This window comes from Haemorhous mexicanus, chromosome 14 (assembly GCF_027477595.1).
Source record: "Haemorhous mexicanus isolate bHaeMex1 chromosome 14, bHaeMex1.pri, whole genome shotgun sequence".
Classification (NCBI taxonomy): domain Eukaryota; kingdom Metazoa; phylum Chordata; class Aves; order Passeriformes; family Fringillidae; genus Haemorhous; species Haemorhous mexicanus.
Window position 1 is genome coordinate 5,143,182 of NC_082354.1, and position 12,110 is coordinate 5,155,291.

At 61.6% G+C, this 12,110-nt stretch overlaps 1 protein-coding gene across 2 annotated transcripts; it reads left to right on the forward strand.

Annotated features, from left to right (window-relative positions):
* The first annotated feature begins 252 nt into the window (after positions 1-252).
* On the forward strand, positions 253-8,957 carry LOC132333730 (glycine receptor subunit alpha-4). Of its 2 annotated transcripts, XM_059859114.1 has the most exons (10): positions 253-335; positions 2,782-2,915; positions 3,235-3,302; positions 3,985-4,208; positions 4,338-4,420; positions 4,610-4,750; positions 4,833-5,047; positions 5,293-5,442; positions 6,255-6,359; positions 8,670-8,957. In XM_059859114.1, the coding sequence occupies exons 1-10, from the start codon at positions 253-255 to the stop codon at positions 8,955-8,957; spliced, it is 1,491 nt and encodes a 496-aa protein (XP_059715097.1). The 2 variants fall into 2 exon arrangements, with proteins under 2 accessions (XP_059715097.1, XP_059715098.1); XM_059859115.1 differs by lacking the exons at positions 253-335; positions 6,255-6,359 and having other exon boundaries at positions 2,822-2,915.
* Positions 8,958-12,110: the final 3,153 nt, after the last annotated feature.

Consider the following 12,110-nt stretch of genomic DNA (forward strand, 5'->3'; position numbering starts at 1 on the left):
AGCCCCCCACCGCCGCGCCCGCCTCCTCCCCGCCGCGGCGGGCGAAGCTCCGCCCGGCTCCCGGGGCCCGCAGCCGGCCGGCGCCCACCCCGCAGCGGGCGCCCGGACTATGAGGAGCGGGACTGGGCGGGGGGCGGCGGCAGCGGCGGCGGCAGCGGCCCCGGTGCGGCGGGAGCGGGAGCGGGGACGCCGCCGCCGCCGGCCGGGTCATGCCCGTGCGCCCGGGGCGGCGGGGCTGCGGGCTGCGGCGGGATGGGCGCGCTCCGGGCCGGTGCCCTCGCCTTCCTTCTCCTCCTCCTCCTCGGCTGCCTCCTGCCCCGGCGCGGCCCGCTCAGGTGAGCGCACGGCGCGGGTGCTCGGTGCTGCGCGGGGCTGCGGGACCGCTGCTCTCCGAACTGCTCCCCTGGCCACCGGACCCCATCCCCCGGGAGCCGCGATTCCCCTCCGGCACCCGGGCATCACCCCCTCTCGGAGACAGATCTCTTCTGCGGGACCTGGGCATCCCCCTTCAGACCCAGACGAGTCCCGGATCCTTATCCCGACCCCCAATCCGGACCTGTCTCCGCGGCCTGATGCCCCGGACAGAACGCTCCCAGCTCCTTTCTGGACCTCCCGCAAATCTGGCCTCGCTCCCCATTCCCCAGGACCCTGACCCAGCACCCCGGGGACCCAGCAGCCTTCCCCCTCCTGTCCCCCACTGCACACAGCCAGACCCTGCCTGTCCCCAGCAGCCCCCCAGGGTTCCCCGGGCCAGCAGGAGAATCTTGCCACCATGAGAGAAAGGGCGATAGCCCAGGCAGCTCCTTCCCTGGTGCTGCAAAGCCCCTGACATGTCCAGATCCTCTCCTGGCTCATGGTGTCGGGGGAAGGAGATCTCAGGACGGACCCTGACGCAGACCCTGGGTCGCTCGGGACAGTGGGTGGGTGCCCCAGGTCCTGTGGGTGCGGGAACAACTCTTGGCCCACTTGCGTGGAAGATCTAAAGCCCCCAGGTCCCTTTTTCCATCTCTGTCCACCTTGGGTGTTATCTGGGACAAGGTGGGATGCAGGGGAGAGGGGATCAGGAAGGGAGGGGTGGGGGGCTGCAGGACTCCAGTCCCCCTCCCAGCACTCTGCCAGTATGGCTGGAGCGGCATGGAGGGATTTGCAACATTTATGGCAGGGAGGGGTAAACCAGAATTGCTTCACGTGCAGAAACTGCTTGTCTCAGGGCAGCGTTTTTAGGCAGACATCAGCGTTTTCAGCCCTGCCATCCACTGGCTCCACAGAGGTGCTGAGCTCCAGGGCCCTGCGGTGCCCAGCCCGGGGTCGGGGCAGAGCCCCCAGGGCAGACAGTGCTCACGGCAGGGGCTGTGCCCGAGGGCTACATTCCCCTGCCAGGGCTGCCGTGGGAAGTGGCTGCACTCTGGGCATTTTGGCATCCCCCACGCAGGTCTGAGCATCCCCGGGGCTGCAGATCTGCTGTGGCTCTGTTATCTGAGCCTCTTCAAGGAGCAACCGGCCAAGGGAACCCGGGAGCCTCCCTCCCACGTGCTCCATGGGAGAACCCTCACTGTCCTCTCCTGCTGAGGAGGACACGGTTCGGAGCTGTGTGGTAGGCAGAAGCTTTACTTAACTCCTTGTTAGCCTGGCCTCTTGCAGCCCTCCTCCCAAAGGCACCACACCTTGCTCGTGCAGCTCCTGGTGGGGAATTTCTCCCAGCCTTTTGCTCTTGATCAGGACGAATCTCAGGTACTCTCTGCTGCCCTTCTCGAATTAAAAGAAAACCTGCCCCACTGGAACATTTTGGTTCTGGCCATTTCTAGCTGGTAAGGTGCACATAAACCCCTCTAGGATGAATCTCACCCCTTTGAAAAGAGGTAGGAAGAAGGACCTCAGGGTTCCCAGCATCATTCTCTCCTTGTAGTGCTTGGGCTGTAGCTCCAAGCAGGAGTGAGATCCACCTGGGCACAGACCTGGTGGAGTTATAAGGCATCACACAGCAGCACCAGCATCATGCTCAAAGCTCCCTTTGTGTCCAGAGATCTCTGGCTAATTCCTCTCCATCACAGCCACATGCCTGGCAATGTGGTGAGTGAACATCTCTCGCATTGTTCCTTGAAATTATCATTATAGACTGACGGGAGAAGAGAAGCTGGCAGGCTAAGATGCATTCACAAAAATATCCCCTCCAGAGTCAGTTTAAATAAATCTCCATCGTCATTCAGAGCGCTGTGTGGGAGAGCACATCACCATGGCTGGTGTGGAGGTGGGCTTTGCTGCTCCTCTCCTGCCACATCTCCCTGGCCCCTGGCAGGCTGTCAGAACCCAGCTGGACAGTCCTCACTCAGGCAGGGCCATTGTGTCCCCAGCCCCCACAGGCCGTGAGTCCCTGACAGGCACTGGGTGATTGTTTGCTCAGCAACTCAAGCTGGAGCTGTAGGTGGAACCTGAGAAGGAGCTTCCCTGCTTTCCCCTCCAGCACTGGTTGTGCCCTGTCCCCACCACAGCCCTAGAGCCAGGAGACACTGGCCCCAACCCCATGCCAAGGCACGTGGTGGAGCAGGGACAGGCAAAATGTGGGCATGTGGCACTCAGGCTGTTTCAGGTGAGGGGAAAAGCCACCAGGGTCCCAGCAGAAGGAAGGGATCCCCCCACCATGCTGACCAGGCACTGGAGTGGATGCAGCACAGGCACAGCCGCCTGCCCTGGCAGCTGAGTGTCCCCAGGGGAGGCTAAAATGTGCCTGCAGACCCCTGGTGCCAGCAGGCGGCAGCTTTAACCTCCTCCCCTGCCCCACAGGCTGGTCTCAGGGCGGGAGGAGATTAAAGCTGGTTCCCGAAACCCACCCCAGCCCATGTCACCCTCTGATTTCCTGGACAAGCTCATGGGACGAACCTCAGGGTATGACGCCCGCATTCGGCCCAACTTCAAAGGTAAGAGGGAAGAAGTGAGGGCTCCAAACCTGGCAGATCCATGCTTAGGGCTGCCCAGACCCAGGGGCTTTGGGGCAGGAGCCTGACCCACATCCCTGTCCCAACACCCTGCCCAGAGTCCCGGCTGCTCCTGCCAGCCCTGTGTGCTCGATTTGCCTGGCAGCACGGGCGTGCTGGGGTCACCCCCAACCCCGGGGGTGGCCCCAGCAGGAGGGGACGCCTGTATGCCTTCAGGCATGCAGCCAGAGCCGGTGTCCCCGCGTGTGCCCGCACGTGTCTCAGCAGCCGGCGGCAAGAGGAGGCTCACGCTGTTTTCCAGGTCCGCCTGTCAACGTGACGTGCAACATCTTCATCAACAGCTTTGGCTCTGTCACCGAGACCACCATGGTGAGGGTTTGGCCAGCCTCTCCCAGTGCCTCGGGGCTGGCAGTGGCTGTGCTGGGGAGCGTGTGGGTCCCAGTGCCCATGGCTGTGCTTACAGGGGCTCCTGCGACTCCTTCTCTGGAGCCATCCCTGGCAGTGCAGTGGGGACAGGCAAAGCCATAGCACATGGCTGTGGCTTTGCTGGGGTCAGCTAACACAAGCTTGGCTATGTGGGTCACATTCCCTGTGCCTGAGCTGGAAGAAAGAGCCCCCAAGAGGGTCACAGTGGGGCAGATGGATGTTAGCCCCTGCCATCCTGAACCTCCTTGGGTGCCTGAGGAACACCTCAGAGGAAGTCCCAGGGCAAAAAAAATTCCAATTTGTGCTTCTGCAAAAGCTTTAATACTATCAACAGGCCTGCAGAGCCATGTGCAGAATGCTGCAGGCAGCAGTCACTGGTCTTCTACCTCCTCCTCCTTCTCTCAGCTGCTGTGGCCTTGGCTTTTTAATTTCCCCTGGCTCCCAACAGCATGGGAAGGCTCCGGAGCTGCCCCTGCTCCCTGCTTTATTAGCGGCAGGCACGCAGCAACAGCAGGGTTGAGCCTCAATGGAAGCAGCCCCTTCTACCTCCTCCCCCCTCCTCCGCCTCCTCCTCCTCCCTGGGCACCACGGGGTGCTCTCACTGACGAGGTGCTCCCTGTCCCAGGACTACCGGGTGAACGTGTTCCTGCGGCAGCAGTGGAACGACCCCCGCCTGGCTTACCGGGAGTACCCTGATGACTCCCTCGACCTCGACCCCTCCATGCTCGACTCCATCTGGAAACCAGACCTGTTCTTTGCCAACGAGAAAGGGGCCAATTTCCACGAGGTCACCACCGACAACAAGCTCCTGCGCATCTTCAAGAATGGCAACGTGCTCTACAGCATTAGGTAGAACCTTCCCCTCTGGTGCAGTGCCTGCATGGGGAGGGAAAGCTTTCCTCTTGCCTTCTGTGTGGCAACTTTTCCCCACTGACTGCCCCAGCTCCAACAACTCCCTCCTTTCCTCTGCCTCCTCAGGCTGACGCTGATCCTGTCCTGCCCCATGGACCTCAAGAACTTCCCCATGGACATCCAGACATGCACCATGCAGCTGGAGAGTTGTGAGTACCTCGGGTAGTTCAAGCTGTGCTTCATTTCCTTCTTCCCATCCCATCCCCTCCCATTCCATGCCATCCCAAAAGCTGGCAGCTCACTTTTTCTGAGGGACATGAGCAGGAAAAAGCAGTTGTTCAGGGTGGGGTTGAACAGGGTACATGTCCCCATCCCATGGCTCCCTACATCCCCTCCAGTTGGATACACCATGAACGACCTCATCTTCGAGTGGCTGGAGGAGCAGGAGGCCGTGCAGGTGGCAGAGGGCTTGACACTCCCACAGTTCATCCTCAGGGATGAGAAGGACCTGGGCTACTGCACCAAGTACTACAACACAGGTGAGCACCCCAGGGACCTGCTGCCACCCCCTCCCATGGCCCAGGGGTCCCTCTCGCCCACTGGGGCCCTCTTTCCCTGCAGGCAAGTTCACCTGCATCGAGGTGAAGTTCCACCTGGAGAGGCAGATGGGTTACTACCTGATCCAGATGTACATCCCCAGCCTACTCATTGTCATCCTCTCCTGGGTCTCCTTCTGGATCAACATGGATGCGGCACCGGCCCGGGTGGGCTTGGGCATCACCACGGTGCTCACCATGACCACGCAGAGCGCCGGCTCCCGCGCCTCCCTGCCCAAGGTCAGTGCTGCCTGCCTGCTGGGCAGCACCCCAGGGGCAGGGGCAGCCTTTCCCTGGGCATGCCTTGGCTTTGGAGCCTCATCAGCTGGGGCACCACACGTGCTGAGGGGAAACGCTGGCTGCTCTAGCCCGTGTGCCCAAGCTGAGAGGGCTCCCAGCTTCCTGGCAGCGGGATGAAGCTGGCAGTGGGGGGGACGAGCCAGGTGGGGGGCAGTGGGTCCCTGAGCCCCCTGTCACCCTGGCAGGTGTCCTATGTGAAGGCCATTGACATCTGGATGGCCGTGTGCCTGCTCTTCGTCTTCGCCGCCTTGCTGGAGTACGCAGCCGTCAACTTTGTCTCGCGCCAGCACAAGGAGTTCATGCGCCTGCGCCGCCGCCAGCGACGGCAGAGGATGGTGAGTCCCCCCCTCTCGTGACATCTGCTCGTCCTCAGCCCCTGAGGGGACACCCCAGGGCTGCAGGGACAGTCTCTCAGCAGCCCCCAGGGCAGGGCAGTGTTCCATAGCCGCAGATGGCTCCTCTGGCACCCCAGGGACCCACGGGCACTGCAGAACACTGCTCAGCACCCATGGGTGCTTCAGGCCCTGCTTAGGGTGCTGTCCTTCTCCTGCTGGGACATCCTCAGGCTCTGCTTCCTCTAAAAATGCAGAAAAATAAACAGTGAGGATGGGGGAAACCAGCCTTTCCCCTTGCTTGCAGCCCCAAAGCTGGGCTCCTTAGCTGTGACAGGGACTCACTGCTGTGTCAGGGAGGGACCTGGTGGCACCCAGGGACAGGTCTGGGCTGCAGATGGGAGCACAGAAGGATCTGGAGAGGCAGAATCTCTCACTCATGGATATAATCCTCCCCTCTGTCAGCCCAGCAACACAGGCATCAGGCCTGCAAGAAGCTTGGGGTCAGCATGTGGCTGCCCCACTCTCATTTTAAAGAGTCTGTGAGGCACCAGATCTCCATGGAAGACACGAGTACACACACACACACACACACAAACACACACACACCACACAGGCTCACAGCATCCCATACAACCAAATCCCTTCGGCATGTGCTGAAGACAGTTCCCAGTGCCAGGGCACACTGGGGGGGCTCGTTCCCCCACCACACAGAGCCCCGATCTCCCCCCACCCCCATCCTGGCACCCAGAGCCGCTGCCCCGGGTCACCCGCTGTCCTGTTTCTGTTTGGTGCGCACTGCTGGATGCCACAAGGGCCTGAGCAGCAGCACGGCCAGCCTGGAGTCCCCGCGGCAGCCGAGCAGCCGGCACAGCAGCGAGCACACCTACGCGACGCTCTCGCAGCTCTCCAGCTCCCGGGTAAAGCACGACCCTGCGGCAGCCCCCCGTGCTTCCCCAGCCAGCCTCACCCTCCCCTCCCCAAAGGAGCCCTCAGGAGCAGCCCTGGGGGGCAGCAAGGGCCTGTGGAAGAAGCAGGCTAGTGATTTGCACAGAGTGTGTGCCCGTAGGGTGTGGCTGCCGATGCCTGGGCTCAGAAGTGTTGAGAGAGGGATGGGAATGGAGCAGATTTCCCTGTGGACACCCCCACTCCATGCCTTGGGTTCCCCTTTAGTACAGCAGCACCGGCACAGTCCCCTTTGCTGAGGCTGAGTGATGCTGAGGCTGACTGATGGCTGCTCCTGGGCTCCCCAGCCATGCCCACACCTCTGGCAGGGTGAGGGCTCTGCCTCCCTGCAGGCAGGTTCGAGGCACTCCCAGCCGCCTGCAGTCACTCCTGCACAGGCAGCTGCTCAGGGCACACGAGCACCTTGCAGCTTGAGGCATAGGGAGAAGTGTGGGGCAGGGCAAGTTCCCAGAATGTTGGGGAGATGCAGGGAATCAACCACAGCTCCAGGGAGGAGATCAGGCCTGGTCACCCCCACCTCCTCTACACCATCATCAGCCCTTGGATGCCAGGAGAGGCATCTTTGCGCCCTGCCTTTCATAGATGACTCCTGGAGAGCAACACCCACCTAGGGCAGGGAGGGAGAGGCTCTGTCCAACCCAAGGACCAAAGTGCCGCTGCCCTGAGGTGGAGGCTGCAGAGCACCCCGGGGTGCTGCTGGCACAGCACTGGATGCAGCCAGGAGCACCCCGGGGTGCTGCTCAGTCAGAGATGGGAGCAGAGCCCTGCTACACACAGCTCCTGTGCCTGAGAAAGCAAAGCCCGGGTTTCACAGCCTGAGGGCAAATCCCTCCCACAGACCACCCAAATCCAGGCTCAGGAACCCTGGGCTGGGGGAGCAACTGCTGGTCCCCAGAGCACACAAAGCACCCAGGTCCCCCCATCCAGAGGGGCTGCAGGCACTCAGCCTGAGGCAGGGAAATAAAACTGTACTGCAAATGAGAACTAACCTCAGCAATCTGAGCCACTGCTGCTCTTCCCACTGTAAAATCTTGCTTAGCCTGTGGATTGCTGAGTTAAATAAAGATGCCAGGGTACAAACTCTCTGCATGAGAGCCCCCGTGCCAGCCGAGTGCCTGCAGGGGCTGACCTCAGCAACCAGCCCCTGTGTCCTGGAGGGCAGTGCCAGCCAGAGATGGTGTCCCAGACACCAAGTGAGGCACTGACCTGCAGCAGGCTTTGGAAGAAAGGACCCACCACAGCCAGATACAACACCAACAAAGGCAGAGGGGAACTGAGCTGAGCCACAGAGACCAAATGAGTCCAGGGGCTCAGCAAAAAGCCAGATGTGCAGCCTGTGCTTGCACATGCCCGTCCCTCATCACATCTCTGCACACATAACCCTCTCCAAGGCTAAAACAAGGCAAGTGGCTCACAGTGCACAGCTGTCGATGGGGAGGAGGACAGGCACTGCTGGCCAGCCCCTGAGGCACCCAATCAGTGCCCTGAACAATGGCACTGGGCTGCGGCCAGCCACTCTCACGGCAGTTTTGCAGCCTTGATCATGAACATGCAACTCCGTGGGCACGTCGCCCCCTCTGCAGCCCTCTGCCAGCAAGAGGAGAGAGAGGGTGAACAAGGGCAGAGAGACCAGCAAGGAGTCCAGCTCTCTCAGCCTCCCTCCTGTGCTGCCCCAGGCAATCTCTGCCAAGCAGCCATGGGGAGAAATGAGAGCTTGGGTTCTTGGAGGGACCGGGGTGCCCTGCAAGTCCTGGTGGTAGCCAGGTTCCTGCATCCCTGCCCTGCTCTGCCCCAGCAAGCTGCCTGTCCCCTCCTATTCACCATCACAGTCACACTTCCACCCCACAGCAAGCACAGCACACTCACAGCAGTGCCTGCACACCTCAGCTCCCTGCACCAAATGCACCCTGCACCCCTACGTGCCCCCTTCCACCAGTTCACCTCCCATCCCTCTGGCTGCCGGAGCTGGGAGGAAGCTGGGGGGATGTGTCGGGCTGCCAGGGTCGGGCTGCCTTTGGATGCACCCTGAACACATGCTGGACGAGAAGGCAGGGGCTCGCTGCTCAGCCCTACGCTGTGCACAGACAGCACTGCCAGCTCTGCCTGCATGGCTGTGCTGTGTGACAGAGCGCCCAGCCTGGCACGGGCACCCAGCACCCAGCACCCAGCACCCAGCACCCAGCACCAGGGGCGTGCAGGACGCGCAGCTTCACCCCGCAGCACCAGCACCGCCGTGCCCTGTCTGACGGCCTTTCCCTCGGCAGGAGGAAGAGCTCAGCCGCGAGAGCCGCTTCTACCTGCGAGGCTACGGGCTGGGCCCCTGCCTGCAGCCCAGGGAGGCGGCTGGGGAGGGCCCCGGAGCGTTCAGCCCCCCGGGAGCCGCGGCCGTGCTGCGGGAGGGAGAGAGCCTCCGCAGGCGCTACATCGACCGCGCCAAGCGCATCGACACCGTCTCCCGAGCCGTCTTCCCCTTCACCTTCCTGCTCTTCAATATCTTCTACTGGGTGGTTTACAAAGTGCTGCGCTCAGAGGACATCCACCTGGTGCCCTGAGGCTGGAAAAGTACGACTGCCTCTTGGTGTCACCCCCACACAGCGTGCCCAGGTGCCACAAGCTCAGCCAGAACTACATTTCCCTCTGTCCCGGAGCGGTGGCACAGCTGGGCCTCAGAGCCTGGACATGTGGCAGCCCCGTGCCGCACTGGATCCCGTGGCACAAAGGGGGGATCAACAATCACAGGTCCCCATGGTCAGCTGGAGAGAGGGACCCCTCCTGCCTCCTGCATGGTGTCACCCCAGGTACCCCAGGGATGCTGTGCTGTCAGGGCACAGGGAAACAACTACTCCCCAGGAATGCTGTGCTGCTGGGGGAAGCCCTGGGTATCCAGGGGCACAGGAGAGCCTCGGGTACTTTGGCACAGCCAGTGGCCAGAAAACAAGACCTTCCAGAAAAATACCCTCTCCCTTCTCCACACCTACCATTGTTAGGCTGCTGCTTCTCCAGCCTGCATCACTGAGCTGTGGGCCCCGAGCAGCCAGGGATCAGGCTGCAGTTCTCTCCTCTGGCCTGGAGCTTGCAGGAAAGAGCAGGCAGCACCCCTGCCTGCACCTGGACTGTACAGGATGCTGGCTATGGCCCCGTAGTGCCTTGTCCAGCAATGGACAGGGCCCCTGCAGCCCCAGCCAGCTCCAATGCACAGCAAAGCACAGGCTGGGGATGCTGCCCTCCCTGCAGAGCTCAGAATTGCCTGTGGTGCCCAGGGCTGCAGGCAGGATTGAGGCAGGGACAGTGGGCAGGAGGCTCTGTTTGCTCCAAGGAAAGGCCAGCCCTGAGGCAGGCAGCAGGCAAGCTCAGTCCTGCTGAAGGGGGCCAGATGGCCACTGCAGTTGCAGATGGGAGTCACTTGGCACTGGGGAGGTGGCACTGCATTATCAGCAGGGTAGGGCCCACAGCCCGTCCTCCAAGGGAGATCTTTCGGGATGAAAGCAGTGGGGAAAGCTTGCCCAGTCCTTTTGGAGGAGCAGAGTGAGTGGTGGCATACCTAGACTGCTGAATTCCCACGGTGCAGAAGAGAGATGGAAGTGAAAATTGCCCCATTCCTCAGCCAGGCATCCAGGTGCAGCATCCCCTGGGCAAGTTCATCCCTAATGCTCCTCCACTGGAGAGGAGAGCAACTGGAACCCCAACCTCAGCAAGGCTTCCAGCCCTCCAGACCTGGATACCCTCCATGCTTTGCAGGAAATAAAAGCAGCAGGTGATGCTGAAGTCCTCCAGAGAGGAGTGTGGTGATGCTCGCCTTTCCCTCTGCCCTCAGTCAGCCTGGTTGCAGCCCAGCAGGCCCCACAGCCATGGGTGCAGGAGAGGGCCCAGAGTCTTCCAGGCTGGGCAAGATGGAAATAGGATTCATCCCTTTCCTTCAGGGCTGTGGTGGCCCCACGACACTGTGAGTGCTCTAGTGACCCATCTGCCATGGCAGAATGGACCCTGCAGGGCAGGGGGACACGGGCAGGAGGCCAGCACTGCCTTCTGAAACCAGACCCAGGCAGACCCCCCTACCATGATCCCTGGCCTGGCTCCTCAGGCACCACTCATCCCCCTCTTCCTCGCAGGACTGACTGGCAGCATTATCCTCTGAGCTCCCTGAGCCCCACAGAGTGCTCAGCCACATGCACCCATTCCATAGATGGGGCAAGCAGAGAACTGGCCCCAGGCCACCCCATGAGGGGACTGAGGGACCCACAAGGACAGGCTGAGCCAGCTCCATCCCACTGCCAGCCCTGTGCATGCCTCCCCTGCCATGGGGCTCCCCGTGGGGCCCCACCATGTGTCCAGGCCAGACTTGCTTTTGGGGAGGCCCCATTTGGAGGCACCCTCAGCTCCCCCAGCACCCGAGGCAGTGCCAAACAGGGAGGTACCAGTGTCTGAGCAGCACCCACAGGCACTGGGTGGCCACGCCAACCTCCTGCAGTGGTGGGTTTTTAAACAGCAGCGATCTTCCTACGCAAATAAAGCTTTCTGGGATTTTGGGCGCTGTGTGCTGGGGATTTGTCACTGCCAAGAACACTGCAGCCAGCTCCCACTCACAGCGTGGGGAGGGGACAAGGGCATGATGCCCTGTGGGGACAGGAGCCCTGACCCACCATTATACCCATATAGATGTCATTACCTCTCCACGGGTGATTTTTCTGCCATAACTGATGGCTGTCACATTTAACTCCCACGTGGGAGATGCCAGGAGGGCTGGGCAGGAGCCCCCTGCAAGCTCTCAGCCCCAAACCTCAGCACTTTCTGTCCCCACTCAGCTCTGTGGGGTGCTCCCCACAGTCACCCCGGCCCTTTTCACTCACCCAGGCTTGGCCAGGGGACAGCACCCAAGATGAGGCAGAGCTGGGGGGGTTCCAGCTCTGCAGTGGAGCTCAGACACCTGAGCATGTGCAGCATCCCCAGGGCAAACCTCCCTGCGTGGCCCCTCAGCCCCTTCACTCTGGCTGGCTGGGCAGGAGCCAAGCTTACAGAGCTGCCAGCTGTCCTGGGGGGCTTACGCCAGCCCTGCAGTGCCAGCCGGGGCCGGGGCTTTTGTCCCCAGCTGGTGCAGGGGTGGGCAGAGCCCGCAGCTGAGGGCTGAGCGCCCGAGCAAACATCAATCTCCCTCTGTGCTCCCGGCCAAGTTTCACAGAGCAGCTCTGTTGGTACCTCGCAGCCCCATCGCCCGCCCAGCCCCACCGAGGGCCTTCTGGGGCAGGGAGGAGAGAAAGCAAGCTGCACCCACGCTGCTTGGGGCTGGGGTTGTTCTTTAGGTGGGACAAATGAAGCTTCCCCAGGGTCTTGTTGCTGTCCCCACCCCAAACTGAGAGGATGCAGCCAAGGGGAGAGCTGTGAGGTATTTCATACCAGTACAGTGTCCCCAGTTCCTTCACTCCCTGCTCTGGAGTCAGGACATCACGTCTGGGCACTCAGTGTCTGTTTGGAGACAAACACTGCAGTCAGCCCTGAGCCATTCAGCTTCAGGAACCAGCACATCACAAAAGAAAAGAAAAATGTAAAAACCCAACATATCCCTCCCAAGCCAAAGCCCCCAGGTCCCAGGCACCGCTCGAGCAAGGGGAGCTCATTTCTGGCATCACACTTGGAAAGGCATAAGGGTAGCACCACCCCATGGCTCGGCAGGGATTTGTGGTTCAGTGTCCCTGGGGGCAGTTTCAGAG